This window comes from Hermetia illucens, chromosome 3 (genome assembly GCF_905115235.1).
Source record: "Hermetia illucens chromosome 3, iHerIll2.2.curated.20191125, whole genome shotgun sequence".
Classification (NCBI taxonomy): Eukaryota; Metazoa; Arthropoda; class Insecta; order Diptera; family Stratiomyidae; genus Hermetia; species Hermetia illucens.
The window spans coordinates 122414791-122440894 of NC_051851.1; the positions used below are offsets into that span (position 1 = coordinate 122414791).

Sequence of the window (26104 nt, forward strand, 5' to 3'; positions counted from 1 at the left end):
ATGGTGACAACGTCGGCATTGAAAACCAACCAACCAACAACATCAAACCGCACCAGTGAAATGGGAAGAATAAGGATAGGAGAATACAACTTTGAGACCGTTGACAATTTCTCCTATCTAGGGTCGAAAATCACAACCGATAACAGCTACGATGATGAAATCCGCGCACGGCTGTTGTCAGCAAACAGAGCCTATTTTAGCTTACAAAAACTGCTCCGCTCGAAACGTCTCACCATAGGGTCAAAGCTCTTACTGTACAAGACAATGATCTTGTCAGTGCTCATGTATTCCTCCGAAACTTGGGTTCTTAGCAAGAAGAATTGCGAACTCTTGGCCGCGTTCGAGAGAATCCTCGGAAGAATTTTTGGCCCCCTACATGAGGATGGACTATTCCGTAGCCTACATAACGACGAAATCTATTAGCGATACCATGACCGTCAGGTTGTGGATAAAATGGCCCACTTAATCCGTATGGATGAGGATGATCTCGCCCGGAAGGTCTATAAGACGAGGCAGGCCCTGTCTAAAATGGAGCGATGGCGTAGGTCAGGACGCCACACAGTTTTTAGGAATATCGAATTGGTGGACCTCGACGCAAAACTGGGATGTCTGGAGTTCCTTATTAAGGCAGGCCTAGACCGGATACCGGTTGTTGCGCCGTTGATGATGATGAAAGAAGCCTTGTCTCAATGTCTCTCTCACATTCGAGAAAAAAGATTATGCACATAGAATCATCACACATGGTCATCCAGTTATCGTAAAGTGCCTGAAACTCGCAGGTGTCAAAGCTGCAGCTGCCAGAGAGGAAATTCTACATTATTTCAATGAAGGGATCATTCGGCCGTCAGCAAGTCCCATATACATGGTACTTAAAAAGAATGTCGGTTGGGGATTGTGCGGCGACTATCAGAAACTCAACGCCATCACTGAACCTTAAGAATATCCACCTCTCTTCTACAAAGCCTGTTTTCAATGTTTCACAACAAATCTATCTTCTCAACGATGGATTTAGAGCGAGCTTATCACGAAACTCCCATGCACGACGAAGCATTAAAAAACAGTAATCACCACGCCACTGGGTGTTTGAATGCATGGTAATGCCGTCTTATTTGAAGAACACTACCCAAACATTCCAGAGATACAAAGTGTTTAGAGATTTTAAGCTTGTTTTCGTCTACATTGATGACATTTTGGTCGCATCAGAAAATGAGACCATCAACACTACTTTCGGCAACTATTCCTCAGAATTAAAGAAAACAACTTGTCCATCAACGTCAACAAGTGCAATTTCATGCAACAAGAAGTAAACTTATTTGGTTACACGATCAGTCGCACCGGGCTCGCTCCTATAGTCAATTTTTTTTTAAAACGCCGAATTTCCTAGATCTGAAACTGTTACAGACAAAGCATACCCAAACGTTACAGCATATACGGTCGTGAGCTATTGGCCATCCACTCTGTCATCAAATATTTTCGTCATGATCTGGAAGCCCGACACTTTACTATTATAACAGAACACAAGCTGTTATTACATGCTTTACCTCAGAAGTTAATCAACGCCGCCGAAAAACAACTCCGACAACTCGACTTCATCTCCCAGTTCACAACTGACATAGTCCATGTAAAGGATGATGAAAACACAGTTGCTGATGATCTCTCTTTCTCGATCTACTATTCACCATTCCACAAGCTCTATAAAATGATCTTGAGTTACAAGAATTTCTACAAAACAACTTCAAATTAAGATTTAAAGGACTAGAAGAGGCTCCAGGTGTTAAACTTTTGTGCAACGTCATACACAGTGTGATGCGTCCATACTTGCTGCACCTGCTACGCAGAACTGCTTTCGATCTAGTCCATAACTTGTCGTATTCTAACCAAAAAGATACCACCACTTATCATGCTCAATCAAATCGTCTCGTAGATCGTCACCATCGTCACCATTGCACACTCAAGGCAGTTCTAATGTGCTCACTGAAACCTTGCACCATGGTCATGCTCGATTTTATGAACCTGTCTAAAAGAAGATCTCCGAGCATTTCCAGCTAAATTTTTATATGGAACCAACCGATTGTTAACAGGAGATTTTTCACATTAGAGGAAATGCAGACAGACCGTCAAGTTTTATTAGAACAACATCGTACGCTATGATCACATCAAACCGCCTCCTGAGGCTCCATACATGGGCCCACTAGAAGTTTTAGACAGAATTTCTAACAGAGTCTTCACGATCGACGTGAACGGCACACCACCAGCACCTGTCAGTGGACAGACTGCAACCAGCATTCATCAATAAAACAGAAGAGCAGTTAAACTCTCAACAGTCTCAGTAAACCCCCCCCCCCCGTCACAGTCAGATAAGCTTAGTAGCAACCGCAGCAGCCTCAGAAAACACCTCCTGCACAACAAACAACAGTCGAACAGGCTCAACAACGCCCTCAGCAAAGTTTCCCTCAAAAAAATTTACAGACAATAACTTCAGCAACCACCTTCAATTGTAACACTCGCATAGCGACCTTCTCAACACCAAGAATTTATTCATGCCACATCATTGGGGATCGTTCATGGATCCTCCAATACGCACTTACTCCAGGCGTCGTGTCATGTCCAAACTTCCTGAAACGAGATACGCATGAGGAGTAGCTGTGGCGATCATGGCAAAGTTGGTTTGCCCACCGCACAAGCGCCTCCAGCGGGCCTACTTTCGATTCGAGCTATCGACGAAATTTTAAACTAACTGATGCGACATCTATCTCTGGGGCCATAATTATGGGACGCTACTCAATGATCCCGCCTTTGACAGATATCAATTGTTTTTAGTAATCTTTGATGTCAATTAAAAAAAGTTGAGTTTACTTTGATCATCCCTCTTGTTATTGTGAGTCTATCTAACGTGGAGACCACATAAGTTTACTTTCATCATCATTAACGGCGCAACTGCTCTAATAAAAATAATCGTTAGCGCAGCAATCCAATTGGATCAGGGCCTTGAAGTGTGTTAGAGCACTTCATTCAAAACCGTAACGGTGCGCCATAGGATTATAGTACCCTATAAGAGGCAATATGGTCAGCATTGCGCTCGCCTAAGCTTATTACCCTGATTTGATTCAGGTACTCATTAACAGCTGAATCGATTGGTGTCCGACGTCAAATTACGATAAAAATTTCACTGCCACCAGTGAACCGCGAGCTTCTATACGACAGACTTGTGCTCTAATCACACAGCTATCCGGATAACCGCTCTAGTCCTGTCTTAATAAGGAACTCCAAATATCCCGGTTTCGCGCTAAGGTCTATCAACTCGATATCCCCAAAAAGCTGTCTGGCATCCTGGCCTACGCCATTGCCCCATCTCAGACAGGCTCTGACTCGTCTTCTATTTCAACCATAGATATTATATAGACTTTCCGGGTTGAATCATCCTCATCCATACGGATTAAATGATCCACCCACTGCAACCTGTTGAGCCGGATTTGATCCATCATCATCATCATTTTAATCACACGGTCGTGGTATCTTTCATAGATTTCATCGTTATATAAGCTACAGAATCGTCTATCCTTATGTAGGGGCTAAAAATCCCTCGGATCATTCCTCTGTCGACCGCGACTAAGAGTTCAAAATTTTTCTTGCTAAGAACCCATGTCTCCTAGGAATTCGATGTTGTAGGTTCTTTCGTTTTTGGTACTGACGCTGTCATCATATATTTCGTCTTGCCTTCGTTTATGTGCAGCCCAAGATTTCGCGCCGCCTGCTTGATCTGGATGAAAGCAATTTGTGCGTCTCGAGTCGCTCTTCCCATGATGTCGATATAGTTAACATAGGCAATTAGCTGGGTGAACTTGAGGGGATCGGACCTCTTTTTCCACTTTTTCAAAGACCAGGTTGTAAAGGATGCATGTTACGGCATCTCCTTGTCTTAGACCGTTGTTAATGTCGAATGGTCTTGAGTGTGATCCTGCTGCTTTTATCTGACCTCGCACATTAGTCAGGGTCAGCCTAGTTAGTCTTATTAATTTCGTGGGGATGCCGAATTCCCTCATGGGCTTGTACAGTTTTACCCTGGCTAGGAAAGGCGGTGCAATTAAAAACCATATTCCAACAATTTTCCCATTGCTTGCCACAGAGAGAAAATCTGCGATCTGTTGCTGATTTGCCTAGAGTGGGGCCTTTTTAGTATGGCCTAATGATGTTTTGGGCGTATGGAGCTTTCCGACCGAGCAACATAGAGCAAGAGGAGAATATCTTATAGATGGTACTCAGTAACCTGATACCTGTATAAATGCTGGACTGCGTGATATCTCCATCTTTATGATGCCTCGTTGCCAATCGTCAGGCAATGATTCGCTCTCCCACACATTGAGTATATGTCGATAAACCACTTGGTGTCATTGGTCGCCTCCATATTTAACCAATTCGGCTGTAATTCCATCGGCTTCTGGCAACTTATAATTTTCAAGTCTACGAATTGCACGGACTGTTTCTTCTTTACTTTGTGGTGACAGTATTTATCCGTCGTCTCCAGTTGGCGGAACCTCCAACTCGCCGGAATCCATTTCTTCTTTATAGGTGTTACGGATGGCTCTGTTGTGGATGGCGTCAGTGTTTGCTCTCACCTGATTATCAGAGGGGAATCTAAGTGGTATTTGAGCCCGGAGCACCATGCCAACGAGGTAGTGATCCAAGTTCGTATTGTCGGCCCTATATGCTCCGGTATTCATCCAGGCTGAAAGGTTGCGGTGTCGGATTAGGACGTGGTCAATTTGGTTGAAAGTGGTCTCGTCTGGAGAGACTCATGTTTTTTTGTGGACGGCTTTCCGCGCAAACTGGATACTTCCAACAACCAACCACTGCAGTCCGTTATCATTGGTATCCCAATGTATGGTATTGAAGCCAAGTATGATTTTGATAGCATTTTTGGGACAATGCTTCGAAGGTTCGTGCTTCAGCCGCGTAGAAGGTATCCTTATATCCTTATATTTCTAACTTTGTAATTAATAAGTTCAGAGTGCATAGCCTTCGCTTATATTTTCAAAGCCGATAACAGCAGGTTTCATTTTTTGGCTAATTAAGAAACCTCCTCCGAGCACATGGTTTACTAGATGGCCACTGTAATATATGGTGTAGTGGTTCTCCTCCAGGAAACCGGTCCCTGTCCAGTGCATCTCTTGTAATCCTGTTACATCAGCCTTATATTGGGGTAGGATATCGGCTAGTTACTGAGCAGCATCCGATCTGTGCAGGGAGCGTACGTTCCATGAGAAAATGGGCAAATCGTTATTCCGTCTTCGTTGCCGGGTTCATCGTTGTGTTGTCAATCCAGTCCGGCACTCCTTTTGTAGCTTCGTAACAAGGTGTTTTCGGTGTAAGGTTGTCGGCCCTACCCAACCCCTAACCTGAAGGACAAGTTGGTATAATTTGAGATAGGGTTTGATAGTAGACCTGTTGGTATTGGTTCAGTAGGCGTTTCTCAGGTTTTATGCTGCATCGTGGGTACCAATCCGAGTTTCATCCTGGGACTTATACCAGTCCTTTATCTTTTTCTTCAGCCTTTGTTCCGTTCACAAGCGGGGTCGGTTCGTCGTGATCGGCTTCGCCATTTGGCTCTATCGAATGCCTGATCTGAGTGCAATCTCGAGGCTTTCAAATCCTCATCCAGCGTATCAAGCTGCCGTTGTTTAGGTCTGCCTTTTGGTCGTTTACCATCGACTCCGATGTTCAGACCAATCTTGGCAAGTGAATTCTCGTTTGCACGAATTGCGTGACCATACCATCGAAGTCGCCTCTCTCGCAACTTTTCCACGATCGGTGCAACCCCATAACGATCGCGGATATCCTCATTTCGGATGTGATCTAAACGTGCGACGGCACTAGTCCAACGTAGCATCTTCGTCTTCATTACCCCCAGAACACCGTTCATTGTCTTTTATAGTCGGCCAATACTCAGAACCATAGAGAGCGACTGGACGGACGACATTGCGGTAAATTTTAGATTTGAGACGTTCGTTGATACGTCGATCACAAAGAACACCAGTTGTGGAACGCCATGATTGTGCCTGTTTCATGGGGATCGGTCGTCAAAAATTCAGTCCACCTACTTTCAATGTTTAAAATTATTGTTTTTCTACTTGGACATCTATCAGAAATAAACTGTCGTAATACCCACGATATAGTTTAATTTATTTAATTTAACGGACAACAAACCGAGTAAATTCCAATTTATTATTGTCCTCAGGAGGAGGAGAAAGCAAAAAAGTTATCCTACGTTTAAAGCTACTTAAAGTAGAGAAGTTAAAAGGACCAAGCTGTTCTGCGTTACAATTTCGGCAAAGCCTAGGAATCGGGGAATGAAAGTAGACTTCGAGCTCTGCGAAGAGCACGCTGAAAATGTCCGCGCTACGTGTGTTATAAGACGCAGGACCGCAGGTGACCTCGTCATCGACGGAGCAGTCCATCAGACCCGAGGAAAGTTTAAAAAATGTGCATAGATCCAGATAGAATCTATGCTGTTGTAGGAAGGGAAGGTTTAGAAGGCGGAGGCGGGAGGAGTAATCCACACGAGGGAAGCTTTTTTTAGAGAAGAGGGAACGGGTGAATTTACGTTGCACATTTTCAAGGGCAAGACAATCACAGTTACGGGAGGGTGACCTAATGACGGAGCAATACTCGAGGGTGTTCCTCATGAGGGAATTGAAGAGAGCTAAGGAGGGTTGGATGGAGTCAAAATAAGAGGAGGAGCGAAGTATAATGACAATTTTGCTGCTCGATTGATGACATCGAGGCAATGGGTGTCAAAGCGGAGCTTATTGTCGAAAGTGACTCCGAGGTCTTGAGTGGAATTTAAGCAGGATAAGGAATGTTCGTTAAGAGAGTAGGAGAAAGAAGTGGGTGAGGATTTTAGGGAGTAGCACATAGAGTGACACTTTCTGACGTTTAGCGCTAAACCATTAGTCGAACACCAACGAACCAGAGTGTAGAGGCTAGATTGAAGGGAAACACAGTCCATAGGCGACGATATAGCGTCTGCATAGAGCAAACAGGAACAAGTAAGGAGGGGAGGAAGGTTGTTAATAAAAAATAAAAGTAACAAAGGACCCAGAATAGATCCCTGTGGGACACCAGAAGAGGGGGATAAGGAGCGGGAAGTACAGCCGTCAAAAGAAACGCGGCAGGATCGATTGGAAAGGTAAGAGGCAAGCCACCAGACGCTGACATATCTTTCCAAGATTTTGGAACAGGAGGAGAGGAGGGAAATGGGACGGTAGTTCTCGGCAAGCGAACGATCGCCACTTTTGTGAATGGGGATGATGAAAGCCTCTTTTCACAAGCCGGGAAAATGATTCTCTTCGAGGCTTTTGTTGAAAATAAAAGATAGGGGAAGGGAGATGGACTTACCAGTTTTGAGCAAAAAGAGGTTTGGAAGACCATCGTAGTCAGGTCCGACATTGGCATCAAGTTCGCCAATGAAGTACTCGACAAGGATAGGACCGAGGAACGAAGAGATTGGAAAAAAACTAAGTCAGCAATGTTTCTAGATGACAGGAACCTCTTTCTCGCAGTCTGTTTTTGACGTAGTTTTTATGAATTTCAGTGGTGAACCAGGCGGGGTAAGAGCGTAAGCACTTAGGAGAGAAGAGAACGTAACAAGAAAGAAGATCAGATAAAATGGTGTGGAAAGTGTTGAGTGCTTGGTCACATGTAAATGGAGAGAGGAGGGGTCCCAGTTGATTGACGCCAGGGCTGAATTCAGACCTGCGAAGTTCGCCTTATGAGAGTTGAACTGAGTAGGCTGGCGAGTGGCAGGAGAGTGGAGTGGGGATATCTGAACATCGAACTCGAGAGCAGGATGATGGGCGCCAGGGGCAACGTAATAGAGAGAGAGAGAAAACAACGCACAGGAAGGTTAGAGAGGACAAGGTCAAGAGTGCGATCTAAGTGGTTTCTAGAAAGGTTAAACTGGAGGGTGCCACAGGTCTACATGAAAGTGGATAGAGGAAGGGAAGGCCAGGAGTAATGGGCCAGGAGAGCATAGGAAGATTAAAGTCACCACAGAGGATGAAAGGAAGAGGGGGAAACAAAACGATTAGGGCCTCTGATAATCTGTCGAAGAAATCCTCGTACAACGAAGGCGGGCTTAGGCAGGAAAAATATACACACGATATGATAAAGGAACATACGTTTGGCGGAAGGACACGTACGGTAACAGAATCGTGGGAGGAAGAGGAAAGATGATTTCGACACGGGGAGGGGACTTAACAGCTATTGGGGCACCTCCGCCAGTTGTCTTGGCAAGCGCAGCGCAGTCTTTGTCAGAACGAAAGACAGAGTAACCTTCGAGGAGCTCAGAATCTAAAATCCTGTCATCCGGCCAGGTTTCAGAAATTTAGATGACATAATGTTGTAATGCTAAGGCAGACAGTTTGAAATCCGACAACTTGGTCCTTACACTCCTTAAATTTTGATAAAATAGCGTACAGTTGTTGGAATCATTCAAGTTCGGCGAGGCAGGCGGGCGGGCCGGAAATTTTCACGAAGCTTAGACCTCTGATAAGGCTTGACGAAAACGATTGGACGATAGCATCGATAGCATCACTTTGAAGGAAGCTATCACTCGGTTAGGAGAACCATCCTTCGTCAGCTTCACACATGAGGTGACAAAGTTGAGTGGGTTTTGCTTCTGATATAGGCCAGAATTTCGTCGGGCGTGGAGGAGTACGCTAGCCTTGACACGAACAGCTGTTTCGGTGGCGAGGCAACGTTCAATTGGGGGCCGCTCGGGCGACTTAGGTACGGCACCAGTTTTGTTGGCTGCAGTCGCCGGCGAGGTATAAGCAGAGCCAGTCAGCGGCATCTCAGGAGCTGAGGCTACCCTGGTGTTCGATGAAGCAGCAGCTTGCGGGGGCAGAATTGTCGGCGATTTTGAAACTGCATGTTGAATCGACGACAAAGTCGCCGGGTGTTGATGCAGTAGCTGAATTGCAGCAGATAGCGTGGTACCGCAGTAGGTAACGTTCGGTGAAAATTTTGCGAGAATATCTATAAACCCAGAGGGAATACCCAAACATTTGGCGTGGAAGGTCACACCACAGTACCCATCGCAGTTCAAAAATTTGGAGGGAATAGATTCCGGCTCCTTACAAGGCACACAGAGTACACAGTACCTCGTTCGTTAGAGGAGACATTCGGCGAACAAGCATCGCCGAAAATTACCTGCCAAATTGAATGGTCCAAGAGTGATGATTTCGAGATCGAGGACTAGGAGCGCTCCGAAAAACCAAAAACATGAGACACAAGACACAAATGAGTGATATTTCAGCACGGCAACGCTCTGCGGGATCGCACTTCCATCGTTCAGGACACTGTCAAAATCCTGAAATGAGATGTGCTACAGCAATATTCACCGAATGTGGCTCCTTCTGATTGTTATTTGTGTCGGCCAATAGCGCATGATTTGTCTAAGCTACACTTGACTATTTTCGAAGGAGTGCAAGATTGGTTGGTTGAATGGTTTCAGTCCAAAGAGCCTTCATTTGATCGTCGCCACATTCCTACATTGTCAGACAGATGGCAAAAATGTGAAGCTAGCGAGGGATAATACTTTGAATAAACCATTTCTTAAAACTTTTCGTTTTCCATTGACGGAAAAAGCCCCGAACCTTAGTCGCGTACCTAGACGAATTAGACTGCGACTGTCCGAAAATCGAATAAAACATATTTAATCATGTTCCGTCTCAAATAATCAAAAATTTGGTTTTCAGTTCGAATGTTGTGGTTTGCAATCTTTCCGGGAATACCAGCTCCGCAATATAACTTTGCCCCCATCTTGTTGCAGTTTTTCAGCTGATTTGAATGAATTTGTTTGCGACGCAAAGTATACTTACAGAAAAGGATGTTACGAACAAATTGAACCGGTGGCTTTCTATGCGAGCATTGTAAAATGGTGTATACCTGCTTTCGCACTTGTTCTACTGGTAATTTTTTTTTTGATAATAATATGAATCACTAACTTTTAATTTTTTTACATTAGATTCCCATTGACCTCCGTAGAGGCTTCGAAGAAATGTTGGGAGTTCAAAGGAAACGAGTTGATACGACTGATAGTGAAACTCAACCCCTTGGTGTTCAGACAGAAAAACCATAGATGCTGTTGCAGTCCTGTGGGTGCTTCCAAATGGTTTTTTTAAGGTGTTGAAAATAGGTTTAAGATTTATATAATTGTAAGCAATTATCGAAATAAAACACTATACAAACAAGAGAAAAGGAAAGAAACGCAAAAATATATTATAGGACCAAAAAATAATAACAATTTAAGTTAAGTAATTTATATTTATATACTTTAAGTGGCCGTTTAGTTTTAATAAATGGTTTTATTTTCTAAGCCAAGGTTTTTATTTGCTTTACTTATCTAAGAGTCTGGAAATGTATATGTATATGACGATGATAAAAGATAAAGCAATTTTCAAACTCAAATCCAAACTCGGTGGTCAAGATCCTTCCCGAACGTTAAGCGTTTTTGAGAGTTGTCAGTATTAGTTGGGATCAGATGGGAGTTTTATTAGCAAACACATGGTGCTATCAAGCTTTGTATAAATTCAACTAGTAATAGCGATTTTGTAGCGTGAAGGTTGTCTTCGTCGTCTGAATTTAGTGCATTCTAAGCATCAGAAAATATCAGCACGTCATTAAAGCTAATGGCCTGAATATGCGGTACCAGAAGACGAGAGTAATTTTGCTATCTGCAAACTACTAAAAAATATCTTTGAGACGCCCTTAGCTGAAGCGACGAAGAAGATATTACCAATTATATATGCATAATGCATGATATTATCAAATAAACGCAAAGATTAAGCGCTTGTTTCGAATGGTCAATATTTAGATGAGTGCTAGTCAGGATTTCTTGTTGCATTTTTCTGGTTTTCTTACGTATGCTAAATCAATTTCTTATATAAGACGTAATACCGCACAGCTCTACTATTATTAGCAAATTTATAGAAGGTCAAATTTATCTTTTTCATCTTTATTTGAACCCCAATTAATAAGCTAAACGGTGGACAAAAGGTGAACCGGTCTCTTGAGATGAGGGTTTAAGCCATAGTTTATTAGAAGCCGCCAGAAGCACGACGTTTGCACGTAGTACATATTATGTTTAAAGTAGCTAGTAGGAGGAAAGTAATCAAATTCCGTGGCGATTTAAAATCTCGGAGAATGGTTTTCTAAACGGCTGTATTTGCAATATATGTTGAGGGGAGTGAACTTTTAGGCTTCCATGCAAGTCCACCCAAGTATTGGCCTACACGGCGATAATGACATTATGAGAAGAACAACCCATTCACACATTGCACATTGATGAAGGCAAGACGAAGTACACGGCAACAGCGTCAGCGCCAAAAACCAAAGAGCAAAAAACATCGAATTGCACTGGTCAACGAAAACAATAAAGACCGTTGAAAATTTCTCCTATCCTATCAACAAAGCCCAACACGGCTTACAAAAACTGTTTCGCTGGAAACGTCTCACCATAGGGTCAAAGTTCTTACTGTACCAGACTATGATCTTGTCAGTCCTTATGTATTCCTCGGAGACCTAGGTTCTTAGCAACAGAGAAGAATCCTCTGAAGAATTTTTGGCTCCCTACATGAGGATGAACGATTCGGTAACCTACGTAACGACGAAATCTATGAGCGTTACCACAACCGTCTGATTCTGGATAAAATCCGGCTCAACAGGTTGCTATGGGTGGGTCACTTAATCCATATGGGTGAGGATGATCCAGCCCGCAAAGTCTATAAGGGTAATATCTATGGTAGAAAAAGAAGATGTGGCAGACCTTGCCTAAAATGGAGCGATGGCATAGGTTAGGACGCCAGACAGCTTTTAGGAATACCGAATTGGTGGATCTCGGCGCAAAATCGGGGTGTCTGGAGTTTCGTTACTAAGGCAGGTCTAAACCGGATACTGGTTGTTGCGTCGTTGACGATAATGATGCATAGGAAATTTGAGACAGCTTTTGCAAATTTAAATAATAGCTAATGTTTAACACTTATTATAAACCCACCGTGTTTCAGTTATTTGTATATCAACTTTAATTTCTGGAGAGGTTTTCAGTATGTGTACATGTACATCTTGGAGTTTGGAAATATACGAATTTTTAGCTACGTACGAATGAAAAATATCCATAGAAAGTTTTCACATAAAATAAACACAGTATCCTTACAACCGAAGCGTCCAGCTTCTAGTATTCCGGCTTGTTTCTTGTTACTTTTAATTAATTTATTTTGAATTAGAAAAGCAAAAACATCAGCCTCGAAAGAGATCACCATCTGATGGTCCTTTGCGTTCGCTTCTGTGTTGCGTTCGCCACTTCTCGCAGACTTAGAGGGCTTTGACTCCCCACAGTTCAACATCGACCCGAACCGTAGTATGCTCCAGGTGTCGCTCGACAGTGGGAGAGGTATCGTCCCGATCGGACGGCAGCCTTCGGACAAATCGCCTCCAGGCAAACCGTCTTCGGGCAAATGAAACCCCACCGGCTCTGCAAAGGTAGAGGGGAAAGGATCGTTCGGGGCATATGCCGCTAAAGGGAAACCGAAACGGCAGCGGTCCTCGGACGATCCCAACTCTTCGACACAAAAGGGAGCAAAGAGGTCTCTTCCGGTAACGGCTAGGCCTTCATTTGCACCCAAGGCTATCGCAGCTGATGGATGGGTCTTGTATGACGACATTAATCCATCCGGTTACGATACTGATCAGTGCGAACGGCTTAGGAGGAAACTCATTCTAGCTGTAAGAACTACATCCTCCCAAGGCATTAAGCTTCGCTTTGAGTCGGTAGGTGTATACCGTAAAATGTTACGGCTAAACTTTGCCGACGAAAACACGAACACGAACGAGAACACGAGCGCGACTAACCCTGAAAACGGTCTCTAAGCTGCGATCGTTGCAAGTCTTTCCTCTGACTTCCAAAAGAAGAGCGTACTGACGCTGAGGTTTTGGAACAAGTTAGTGTCCAGAATAACCTCAACACCTCCACCTGGAAGCTGCTAGGCAGCAAAACAAGAGACAGAGCCGATAGGCCGAGAACTTTCCTTACTCTCGGCGCTCCCGAGCGCGATGCTAAGAAGGTTGGGCAATAAACGGGCTGCCGGCTTTACTACGGGCTACGGGCCGTTACGTTGCAAGTGTCGGCATCTTCAGCTGAAGCGTAGATAAGTTGCCATATTTCTTAAACGACAACATTGTAAAGCCGTGATTGCACTTATCAGTCGTCGGATCAATAGCTGAAAGACATTTATATACCTTATAGAAGAACCGTGGGTTGTTGATGGGGTAGTCTAGGGCCAAAACTTCCAACATGCTGATCTGTTGTATGCGAATAGAAGTGATCGACCCTGCTCCTGCATGGTCGTCTCAAAAGGCTTCCAGGCTAATCTGGCTAACGACCTAAGTGACCACATCAGCAAATCTAACCATAAAAAGTCAACAGGGAAATAAAGAGATACAGTGGTGCTCTGCATATTTCCCCTATGACGCGAAAGATGTTCCCAGTGGAACATTCATCAGAGCTATTCAATATGCCAAAGGTAAAGGCATCGAGGTAATAATAGCAGGATGTGATGTCAACAATCCCACATATACTGGGGAAATTACCACATTAATGCAACAAGATCGATACTACTGGAGTATCTGGTAGGAACCAAATTGCAAATCCTTAATTTGGGTAATGAACACACTTTCTTCAACCTGGTCAGGCGAGAGGTCATCGACATCACGATGACATCCCCTGATATTGCGGCTTTGGTCGGAGAGTGGAGAATATTAAGCAATATGACACTCTTAGATCACGGACACATTGATTTCATAATGGGTATTGATCCACTTTCACCCACTCCATTCCGGAATCCGCGGAAGACAGATTGGACGACGTATAAAATAGAACTGACCGCACGAGTCACGATCTCTGGGAGGCGCATCAAATCTATTGCTGGAATTTTGAAAACAACCCAGATGATCATAACTAACATAAGAGAAACTTTCGAGGAATGCTGGCCGCTCAAGACACCAAAGAAGGGTAAAACAACATGGTGAAACTCGGATTGCTCTTCAATCGTGCTCTGAAGTGCTATAAAGAGACCCAGAAGATTCTAAGCAAGAGCATAAGATCGGCTAAATGATCATAGAGACGCCTGTCACTGGAGCGAGTAAAATGGGCATTTAACTTGTTCCATAGATGCAAGTTTGCAGGTCCGGATGGCATCATTCCTGCGCTAGTAATAAAGGGAAATGGATGCCCTGGCTCCACACATTCGGAATATATATTGTGGATTCCTACCACACACGCTTACATTCCAATTAACTAGCGTGATATGAAGGTGATATTTATTTCTAAACCAGGGAAACACACCTACAAGAATGCAAAAATCTTCTAACCGATCAGTTTAACGTCACTTCACTAAGTGCAACCCGTCTATCAGAAAGACCAATCCATGGGGACAGCACTCCATGAACTCACGGCAAAACTTTAAAAGGAAATGTTCGAAAAAAAATACGCCTTAGGCGCATTCACGGACATCGAAGTTGCCTTCAATTATGTCTCATTCACGGCAATTTGTGATGCTGCAAGACAGCATGGAATCAAACCACTGTTAATCAGTTGTATTCTCTACATGCTAAAGTGGAGAAGAATCCACAGATTGGTCGGTCAGAAATCTATTGAGGCATGATGTTTTAGGGGCTGCCCACAGGGAGGGGTTGTCCCTTCTCTGTTATGGCTCCTGGTAATGGATACTCTGCTATGACTCCTCGAGGTCAAAAAAGTCTTCGCGCAAGAGATCTTGCCGTAAAAATTACCGGCGAGTTTGCAGACACAGTATATGATCGCTTGAATGCAACTATGCATTAAATCCACAGTTGGTGCCTTCGCAATGAACTTACGGTGATCGCTAGAAAAACTGGACTAGTTATGTTCACTAGAAACATCAGGTGGGGAAACTATACGCTGCCCACCTTAGCAGGGGCGGAAATCAAGTTGGTGAAAATACTCACATATCTAGGAGTACATTTCGAATCCAAGTTAACGTGGAAGCGCCATATCCAGGAACAATATCAGAAACTCTGCCGATGCTGCTGCTCTCGGCAGGACTGTGATAGGTAAGACCTGGGGACTTTCACCAAGACGGATACATTGGATGTATACATCTATGATAAAATCCATTTTGATGTATGCATGCATCGTCTGGTGGCCGAGACTGAACTTTGCTAACAGGAGAAAAACACCAAAAGAGAAGAATGGTCGATAAATGGCCATGCGTCTTTTCAGGGGGACTGTCGACTTTTCACTGCTCGAAAAGCTCATTAGAAGTAGACTCGTCAAAGCGATACGCGGTGCCGGAAATTTATCTCCAAGGCAGTTTGGTTTTAGACCAGGGAGATCCACAGTTGGTGCTGTCATGCAAGTCGTGGATGCCGTTCGATGAGCAGAAGCACATAGCCGCCGAACTCGTCGGGTGGTACTTCTCGTAACTCTTGACGTCAGAAACGCCTTTAATTCCATATGATGAAAAGACATTCTAGGCACACTAGGGGATACTTTTCTCGAGCGGAAATATCTCCTACGAATATTGAGGGATTATCTGAGGAACCGCTCCCTGCTCTATGAAATACTAGAGGGTCAGAGGAGGATAGATATTAAGTCGGGGGTGGCACTAGGATCCATCCTAGGGTCGGAACCCTGGAACGCTACCAATGATAGTCTACCTAAACTCGGAATGCCAAAAGAGTCGCGCCTGGTCAGTTATGCAGATGAGTTGCGGCGCCCTGGACACACTGTCGGACAGACGTAAAACACATTCGGCATATTTATGCGACGGGTAAGCGGATGGATGAGTACTCATGGTTTCAACCTTGCACTGGAAAAAACCAAAGTAATCATCCTGATTAAAAACAGAATTCCGATCCTGCGTGTCATATCGTTCGGCGACTCAATAATCGACTCAAAACTAGCGGTAAAATACCTGTTGACTCAAAGATAAGCTTTTTTGAGCAAATCAAAGCAGTAGCGAACAAGGCTGCAGCTGGAGTTTTGGCGTTAAGTAGGCTAATGACAAATATTGGGGGTCCTACACTTAGCAGACGACGTCTCCTGATGAGTTCAACGCAGTTTGTCCCGCTGTTTGGTGCAGAGGTATGGGCTGACCCTCTTAGCAAGGAGGTATATCATAAGCGTCTCACGCAAGTACAGAGAGGGAGAGGTTTGTGGGTGGTTTCTGCGTACCGTACTGTCTCTGAACCAGCCGTGATCGTGATCACGGGAGTGATCCCCATTACCCTTCTTGCTAAGGGGCGTCAAGCCATAATACAAGCCAAGGGAGGTGGTTGCTCGTGAAGAACAGCAACGCACCCTAGATGAGTGCCAACTCTTTTAGCAAAATGAAACTAGAGCCAGATAGACTGCGCGGCTCATTGGCAACTCAGATGACTATTTCCTTATCCAGTTTTTAAATGGGCAAGAAAGCTTACAGTATTAACAGCACAAGATTGAAAAGTTATGATCTCCAGAGTGTGGGTTTTGCAAAAGAGTTGTAGAAGACGCCCATCACATTTTTTTTATTGCAGAAGGTGGGGTAGGATCCGTGAGTAGCTCTATTTAAACACAGGGTATCTCCCTCCAGACAACATTGTCGAGGAGATACTGAGGAGCGCTGACAAGTGGAGCCGTGTTGCCCATTACGTTCGGCTTCTTCTCGTTGCAAAGAAGATAGAGCTCGACCGGTGGAAGAGTCGGATGGCAGTGGCTCCTTGAATTGACAGTTCTCTTGCTCCTCTCCTCTCCCATTGGTGAAAGAAATTTCTCGACTTCAGGATTCTGCAAGGCCGGAAAGTTCGAGGACTAGTCGAAGTAATGTGACAAACGGTACCAAAGTAGCTCTCTGACGATAGGGAGACGTTTAGTTGGTATTCAGATGACGTACCCGTGTCGGGAGTCCAACACTCTGTGCGTAAATGCATTCACCTACCCCACCCAAAAAAAAATTGTCAAGTCTACTCTGAAGGGTGAAATTGCAAGGATTCACAAGTGCAGAAATTTGAACTGTTGCCGGCAGGTGAAAATCATTGCGAAAGAACCAGGGGTCGCCAGAGCGGCATTTTTGTTAGCCTTTAAAAAGCGGACACGAAAACCCTACTAGGCTTTTAATGGGATACTGCTCGTTAAAGTACCATATGGAAAAGATTGGGGTGATGGTTTCCTCCTCAGATCTGAAACGAAGACACCTTGGTAAGAGTTTCTTCAATCCGAACACTCTCTGCCTTTGGAGATTGTCCTCAGATTCGCTTTAGCCTACGAACGCTGTAGGCGGGAAGCCATTGAATAGGCGATGTACGGGGATAGTACAATCGGTGTAACAATGACCTGAATACTCGTAACTGCGGACTTGCGTTGGTCAGTTGTATCCTGCGTCATGAAAAAGTCATAAATCGTTCGATGATCCAGTGAAGAACATTGACGGTCGACTCTTCATCCACGATGAGGATCAACAGAAGAGGTGGATGGAACATTTCACCACGACCCTTAACCGTATCACATCCGGTAGATGAAATGGCTAGTAACCGTAACATACGGATACGGAATATTTCTTCAAGAAGAAAAGAAATCATAACGATCACCAATGCATTAAAACACAGAGTTATTTATCGCTGCACTTAACACTGCAGCGGAACAACCAGCTGCTAAGGGAATATGTGGAATATTGACATGTGAACAATGTTTTCGATATTGACAATAAATATAATATAATAGGTACCTCCTTACATCGTATTTTATGCTCAAAACTTCCATTTCGTAACCCTACAATCTCCAAGGAGTCTCTCACATCCGACTTTACCTACTACAAGAGTTTTTTAGTAATTATAACTTTTCAAAATACACACATGCATGCAGATATGTTTAGATGGTTATGAGACGACGAACTTTGATTTATGTGGAATTGAAAGTACCAAAAGTAAATATCGAATGCTTGTATTTATCTACTTAATATACGAGTCACGAAACTGGTAAGGATGGGAGTGTTGATATCCACTTAGACAAATATTAAACCAGGGCAAGTACGTACGGAGGTTTCAATGCTCAAACTTCGTGGGTTTGCCTAGAAATTCCATCAGTTCCCGACAAGGATTATTATTAAGGATTTACAAACAGATTGAAATTTATGAAAAAAGTATGGAACAGAGGGTGGGGTTTTGAATGTTGAAGAAATGAGGGTGTATGTGCGTAGGTTACGAAATGAAGTAAAGTGAAAAATGGAGTCGACGAATATTTGAAATGAATGAAGGATCATTTTGAAAACTATAACACATATGTAACCGACAAGACGTTAATCTTTATTGGATGGGATCATAATTCTCAATAACATCAGTTAAAAGTTTAATGTACTATTTTGGAGTTTCAAAAACGAAGCACCTCGAAGTACTTGACTATTTGGTCTTAATTCAATGAGGCCACCAGTTCCACGTATTTCAGAAAAATACTCTCTAAATTTTGAAGCGTATAAATGTAAACCAAAGCGGATGTGTACATACGTATTTACATCAGAAAACATTAATATGTACATATGAAAGAAACGTAGGTGTTACGGGACTTACCGACTACGTGTAAATATCCGAATTGTGTTTTAGCAGCGACAGTATTAATTTGGCACATATAGCGTCCTTTATCCTCTTCGTGGACATTGTTGATGTGAAGGTACCACGTCCTGTGTTTATCATGTTTATCGTGGGTGACACTGATTCGTGGATTTCGCGTGATTACATGGTTATGCACAGTTAATATCGTAGATTGTTCAAAATGCATCCACGCAACCTGAAATTATTATAAGAATGCTATATGAAGAAAATTAATTTTTCAATTTTGTAAATGTTCAATAAATTTCCTGCAAAAGTTCTAATTTTTTTAAAGACTACAATACGTATCGGGTGAAATTATGAGAGTGGCAGGAGTCGACTAAGAGGGGAGAGCTTCCTTATACCCATGCGTGCGTAAGCACAGGAATCTGAAAAACAAACATGGAACATCGCGCGAGTTTTGTCGTGGTCTTAAGACTCGCGAAAAAAAAGAATTTGTCCAAGTTTTACTTTTTTAAAACTCGCAATTAAGAAAACAACACTTTTTACTTTATGGAATTTATTAACAAAATGATCGAAAATTACACGGACAGCGTTTCAGCTAAAAGTACCAAGAACGGACTGCGAGAAACCACTATCAGTCGCTAATTTATTCAAAATAAAGTGCTGACCTGTCGTCTGCATTTTTCCCATATTGTGGGGTATAAACGGTCAAATTGCAAGCTGCTTACTCAGCTGCATGTGCAAGGTGTGGCATTGCATTTGCTAATATTTCATTATATCTAGACTGATATGTGACTTCTCGCCCCCCCCCCCTTTCGATTAGAATTCTCCTGAATTCTTTTATCTAAAACTATTTTACCTCAGGTAGGTAAAAATTCCGCATGCCAAAATTGCCAGGATCAATATAAAACTTATATTAAATATATATGAAATTTTTGTATGAAAATTTAGTTCTTCAATTTGTTGGATGTTATTTGTATGTTTTACAATGACTTCATCGAGGGTGATTTTGTCGCTAAAATTTGTAAAATTTTCGTTTAATGGATAGTAAAACCCTTAAAATAATTAAATATTTGTTTTGTATTTGAAAAGTAGTGATCTCGAATGTTAATTGAACAATAACACAAGTGAATTAATGAATTCTGCTTAATTACTAAGCCCATCGCAATTTTGATGCAAGCTCAAATTGTTTCCATTTTTAACCAAAAGGATTTCTTCATCTATTTCCACAATCTCTGTATTATTATTTCGTATTAATTGACAGTTTTGACTATATATACAATGTTTATTCACATCTAGTTCATTTAATGTTTTCAAATTTTCGTATCTATATACTATGCTTTTATATGTAAAGATTGTTTCAGATGGGAAGTGAGTTTCTTTTTGGTTTTTATTCGACAAAGCGACAATTCCTTTGGGTTGTATCATTACAAAATTGGTAGGAATCTTTAATGCAAAAATTAAAAGGTTATTCACAGATTTCGTTACTCCCAACTTTATATATTGCAATTCGTGTACATTGGTCTGGAAGTGATTTTCAATATCCCGTTTGTCTTGTTCGTCCATAGTCTCGAACAACCACTTTTATACATTGCCTATTATATTAGCTAACCCTCTTTCTATTTACTTGGGGAACTAACGTATTAATTTTATTTCTTAGATGGTCAAGTTCTATAAAGAGTGGTTGTTCAAAACTCCCGCTTCTCATCGTGTAGTCGCGACAGTACCCTGCTTGCATTAGCGCTGACTTAACAAAGTCAAAATGGATTTCAAGCGGCAATTCACCAGGACATCATTCTTCTGAACCAAACTTGTGTAAATTTACAGCGGTTCTCTAACTACATCAGCGCTTGAAGTCGTTCTCTTCACTCTGTTTACTTTTTTCCCTTGCATCGTATTTTTCTTTCCTCTCATCGCACTTTGCGCGGGCAATAAAATTAATTAATACTAATCTTTCGTTTCCTTTTATCATCTCCTTATCATCCAACCGTGAGTTTGGTTTGAAAGTTTTAAGAAACTCGTTACCAGTATTCTTCTAAGAACGCGTTTTTCGGACATTGTTTTTGAAGCGTTCCTCGAACATTTTTTGGTCCTTCGAGCCGGATACGGGATTCTTTAAGCTTGCATTTTGTAAGAAACTATGTGGAGTGTAGTTCGTGTCTTCAATTTCGAATTATTGCCGAGTACTCCGAACTCTTTATCGTAAAGTGCAATTTTAGACTCAGTGGTGCGATCCTGCGAGTGCGCGTATTACTATACGAAGAACATTTGCACATTTGAATATTCCCAGTTTTACGAACTTTTAAATCGGCTTCTCATCAGTTAACTATGGCTATTACAAAGTTAATTATAGCCCAACAGATCAATTCTGAATATGTAGAGCAGATAACCACAGAAGTGGGCACGATCTTCGAGGCTGAATCTAAATTCGTCATGGTTACCGATGCCTGGGAGAAAATATCTCGTGATCATGAGAGGATCATGACTTCGAAGGCCGAACTGCCTCTAGAAATTCCTTACTTTAAGGACAAATGGTACCTAAAAGCCAAGGTGCAGTTCGTCAAAGCGGAATCCGCTCTCAAGGCACGCACAAACGAGCTGGAGCCTCGTTCTCATCCCTCAGCAGCTTTCAAAGCCTCTTTTCAAGAGTCGGTACAGCAGCGTGCATCCTTGCCGACAATTAAGCCATCAGAATTCTCTGGTAATATCATCGACTGGCCGTCATTCAAATCGCTATTTTTGTCGCGTTTTGTTGTGTCAAGGAACAGGGTGTCACCCAGGTTGACAAAATCCACTATCTCATAACCAGTGTTCAGGGAAATGCTGAATCACTCATTGTCAACATTGCCATTACCAACCAACCATTCAACTTGGCCTGGACAGCTTTGTTGACAGTTGAACCGACTTTTTACGCTTCGAAGGATGGCGTCCAGGATCTCGAAGGAATTAAACACTGTCATCAACACGGTGACCGAGGTGCTCAATTCACTTAAGGCGCTAGGATCGCCAGTTTCAGTTTTCACCATCGTTGTGATAACAGTGAATAAGAAGGAAGAAAGGACGGAAAAGAGCCAAGAACGTATACTTTTTCTGTATGAGTTCAAACTCGGTCATAAAGCAACGGAGGCGACCAGGAACATTAACAGCGCATTTGGAGCTGATACGGTAAGCGAACGAACTACATGGCGGTGGTTCGAAAAATTCCGATCAGGCGACGTAAACCTTCAAAGTGACCCACGTGGATATCCAGGACCATCGATTGACAGCGACGAGCTGCGTTTGCTAGTCGAATCCGACACACGCCTGTCTATTAGGAACATTGCAGAGAAACTGGGAGTACACTATTCGACAGTTTCCCAGCGCTTGCAACAACTTAGAAAGATGAATATGCTCGACAAATGGGTTCCGCCTTACGGAGCAAAACATTGCGCTTCGAATGGAAATTTGCAATTCTTTACTCTCCCGCAACAGAAGCGATCCCTTTCTGCACAGAATAGTGACATGTGATGAAAAGTGGATATTATACGACAATCGTCGCCGATCACCACAATGGCTAGATGCTGATGAGCCACCAAAGCATATGCCAAAACCGAGAGAACATCATTGGGCTATACAGAAGAGGCTTCACTTCAGGCAAATCAGCAACAGATCAGATTTTCTTTCCACGACAAGCGATGGAAAAACTGTTTGAATATGGACACCAGTTGCACCATCTATTCATCGACTTTAAAGCCGCCTATGATAACATAGCCAGGGTAAAACTGTACACGGCCATGAGAGAATTTGACATCCCGACGAAATTAATAAGACTGACTAGGCTGACCCTGATCAATGGGCGAGGCCCGATAAAAGTAGCAGGATCACTCTCAAGACCATTCGACATCAATAACGGTTTACGACAAGGGGATTTTTTATCATGCGTCCTCTTTAACCTGGCCCTCGAGAAAGTGATCCGTGATGCTGAGGTACGATCCTCTTTAAGTCCACCCAACTACTGGCCTATGCTGACGATATCGACATCATGGGAAGAACCATCCGAGACACACAAACTGCCTTCATCCAGATTGAGCAGGCGGCGCGAGATCTTGGGCTGCATATCAATGAAGGCAAGACAAAATATATGGTGGCAACGTTAGCACCGAAAACCAACCTTGACTCAATCTGGCGTTTAAAACCATCCCCATGCCCTAAAAAGTTGTTTCGTCCTGCACGAAAGCACATTTGTCGACTTGGACTTTCAATTTGTGTTCCTGAAGAACCTTAAATATGTCTGTTAAATTTCTAATGTGCTCCTGTAACGCACGTAATAAGCACATCGTCACACAAGTTTTATTTATAAAATTTCGTAAAATGTCGATCATGAGCCTCTGAAAGGTGGCGGGCGCAATTTTTAGGCCGAACGTCATCCTAGCCCGTGAGGAGTAACGAATGCCGTTTTATGCCGATCTTCTGGTTTTATTAAAATTTGATGATATCCTACCGCTAGGTCTATCGTGGCGTCGCACTTCTTCCTCGTGCTTGGGCGGATAGCGATACAGTTTAGTATTTATCTGCTGGCCTGTCGTTGTTTTTGTGAGTTGCTGTTGAGTTTGTCACCTTCTTTAAAGAATATCTCCCCAAATTGTTTAATTAATTTTAAGATTTCTTGCTTTTCTTCTTGGTTTAAATGGTTTAATTTCAGTCTACTAAGGTAATCAGGGCTTGTAGCTTCAAGGAAAGATATCTCTTTCACCGGTTTAAGGTTTATTTAAGATATAGATTACTTGACCATTAAGGGTAATAGTTTTATTTTCTAAGTTTACTATCGTTACCAATTGGTTAAGTATATCCACCCCTATTATAAAATCATACTTCCTTTGTCCTAAATCCCTAACCTTCCAGCGAACTTTAAATCCTGGTGGGGCATTGATTTCAATTGGTAAAGGTGTATGCAAAGTTAGTTATTGTGCGAAATTTGATTGGTTTGATTTCGATTTTCTGGAATTGCTTTAGTTTCTCGTTTATTAAACTAAACGATGACCCTGTATCTACCAAAGCTATAAATTTCGATTGGTCTATTGTAATCCCAACTAAGGGTAACTTATCCGCGGTTAATTGATAAACAAGTCGGGAAACCGGAAGCTGGGCGCTTCAGCTATGAAAGGTTTTGTTTGTTTCGCGTGTGAGTATATTTGAGTGTAGAAGTACCCCATTTGTACGTAGCCCGTTAAGAATATGCATTTAGCATATCAGATTTAGTACTCCGGGTTGTAAATTTACATGGTAAGGCAACTTTGAGCTACTGTAACTTTCTTAATAATAGTATGATTTTGATCAAACTGGAGATAACATGCTTCATATTATATTTTATACTACTACCAACTTTTATAACTCTGAGATGAACTTAAGGGGAGTTTTACTCAATTTTCCCAAAAATACGGTAATATATATGGGTACCGTATAGAGGCAGCTTCATGATTTTTTTCAGATTTTTCGGTTGTGTAGTTGCTGAGAACGGCTCCGCTAAAGAAATCATCACTTTGTACCCCTCCCACTCCCCGCCTTTTTAACAAATCTCAAAACTAAGACCGGCTTCGAAAAGTACTAATCGAGACCTTTCATTTGATACCCCACATGACTATATTTGGTGAAAAAAAATTTTACACCCCCCTTTTACATGTATGGGGACCCGCCCTAAATCTCAATGTAGGAGGATATTACTCACTGCATGTCTGGGGGTCCACAGTTCCCACCTTCTCACCAAATTTCGTGTCAATCGGTATAGCCGTTTCTGAGAAAAGTGCCTGTGACAGACAGACGGAGTTGCCAAACCTCCCATCAGGCGCGTCCCTTCGTGCGGATAAGGGAATGCTCGGCGGATTCGTAGGAATGGTGCACATATACGCATTTGGAGGTTTGCGTGTATGGGCATGCTTATGCGCAGCCCGGGTAGGTGGGAAGTAAACGCCCGCCCGTGGATAAAAATTGGCTATGGGAAGGATACCCAGAAATAAAACCAAACATGGAGGAACAGAAGGAGAATAAAGTTACGGTGCAGGGCTTCGGAAACCCAGTACCGGCGGCTTTTGGGAGTGGGCAAGCAGGCTCCTGGCCGTCGATATCCCTCGATTGCAGTGCCTCGGTGGTGGATTACTTGGCCACCGTTGCATCAAATACTACAAGTAGCCTGGAGAAAGAGGCATTTAAAAGGAGTACATCACTCCCGAGAACGCCTGTTCAAAACACAAGAAAAGATGGGGTCCAAACTGGTCAGTTATTAGCCCATAGCGGGGTAACTACACCTGGTCGAAACATGTCGCAGGACTTAGTGGTTGATCCATTTAAGAGAAGCTCGACGATCGTGCGATCTCCTCCGAAATCAACCTTGATGAAGGAAGGAAATCAGGGAAGCTCCCGGAAGGCTAATAAGTACGTAAGCGCCCAATGTGAAAACCAAGCGGAGGAGCTATGTCGGAGTCCGGAAGAATCATCGTTTGCCCTACTCGGAGGTAAAATAGTAGAGTTGTCTGAATTTATTAAGGACAAACACAACGTGCACCAGGCCATCAAAACCATGGTCCGTACCATTCGGGTACTATACAATGGTGCCAAGGAAGAAAAAAACGCCTCGAAGAAATCAAGCGTCACCCAGGCAACACAAGTGACACCCCCTCAAAATCCAAAGGGCGGTAAACTTGAAAAGAGCAGTAGAGAGTGCGCGAACGATTCTTTCGGATCCTCACAGGACGCGGAAAGGCAAAAAGGCCTCTCACCGGCAAAAGGCAAGGGAAACAAAGTTACCAACATCGTGGAAACTGCGGCGCCAGCTCCAATTGACCCAAGGGAGGCAAAGCCTCAAAAAGGGACCAAGGAAGCATGTACCGAAGTTGCCCGAAGGAAAAATACGATGCAGAAAAGAAGATTACGGCCCGAATTAATTATCATCTTCAAAAAAGGGGATATGACTTACGCCGATATCCTTAGGAAGGTCAAATCCGATCCTGAGCTGATGGACCTTGCAGAAAACGTCAGCCGAATCAGACGCTCCCAGAAAGAAGACTTGGTGCTGGAGCTGAAGAAGTCTCCGGGCAAAACGGTGGAAAATTTCCTCGGCAAGGTGGAGAAGTCCTTAGGAGAAGAAGCTCAAGTACGGGCCAGAAAGCAGGAGATTGTCATAGAATCTAAGGACATTGACGAAATCACGACCAAGGAGGATATCCGTAACGCCTTAGAAAAGCAGTTCGGACCACTTGGTTTGCAAGATTCCGCAATCAGGGGACTGAGGAAGGCATACGGAGGCACGAAAACGGCAACCATAAGCTTACCAACTGAAGCAGCGTTCAAACTGCTGGCGGCTGGGAAAGTAAAAATAGGTTGGGTCGTTTGCCGACTCAGGGAGCAGGTATCCCTTAAGCGCTGCTTTAGATGCCTGGAATTCGGCTACATAGCGGCGAAATGCACCGGTGACTGTGACAGGTCAAAATGTTGCAGAGAATGTGGGGGAGAA

General features: G+C 43.1%; 2 protein-coding genes across 5 annotated transcripts in view; one reads left to right on the forward strand and one right to left on the reverse strand.

The window, feature by feature from the left end:
* The window catches only part of LOC119650712 (protein late bloomer-like), a 59939-nt gene extending 49573 nt beyond the window's left edge, over positions 1-10366 (forward strand). Inside the window, exons 5-6 of one of the 3 annotated variants that reach the window (XM_038053719.1) lie at positions 9759-9971; positions 10028-10360. In XM_038053719.1, coding sequence (XP_037909647.1) covers positions 9759-9971; positions 10028-10141 — 327 coding nt within the window. In that variant the 3' untranslated portion in view covers positions 10142-10360. Of the gene's footprint in view, positions 1-9758; positions 9972-10027 lie in introns of all 3 variants that reach the window. The other 2 variants (XM_038053720.1, XM_038053721.1) reach the window with 2 other exon arrangements.
* Positions 1-26104, reverse strand: part of LOC119650711 (neurotrimin-like) — a 265655-nt gene that overhangs the window by 148253 nt on the left and 91298 nt on the right. For both annotated transcript variants that reach the window (XM_038053716.1, XM_038053717.1), the window contains one exon: positions 18637-18853. In XM_038053716.1, the coding sequence (XP_037909644.1) occupies positions 18637-18853 (217 nt within the window). The remainder of the gene's footprint in view (positions 1-18636; positions 18854-26104) is intronic.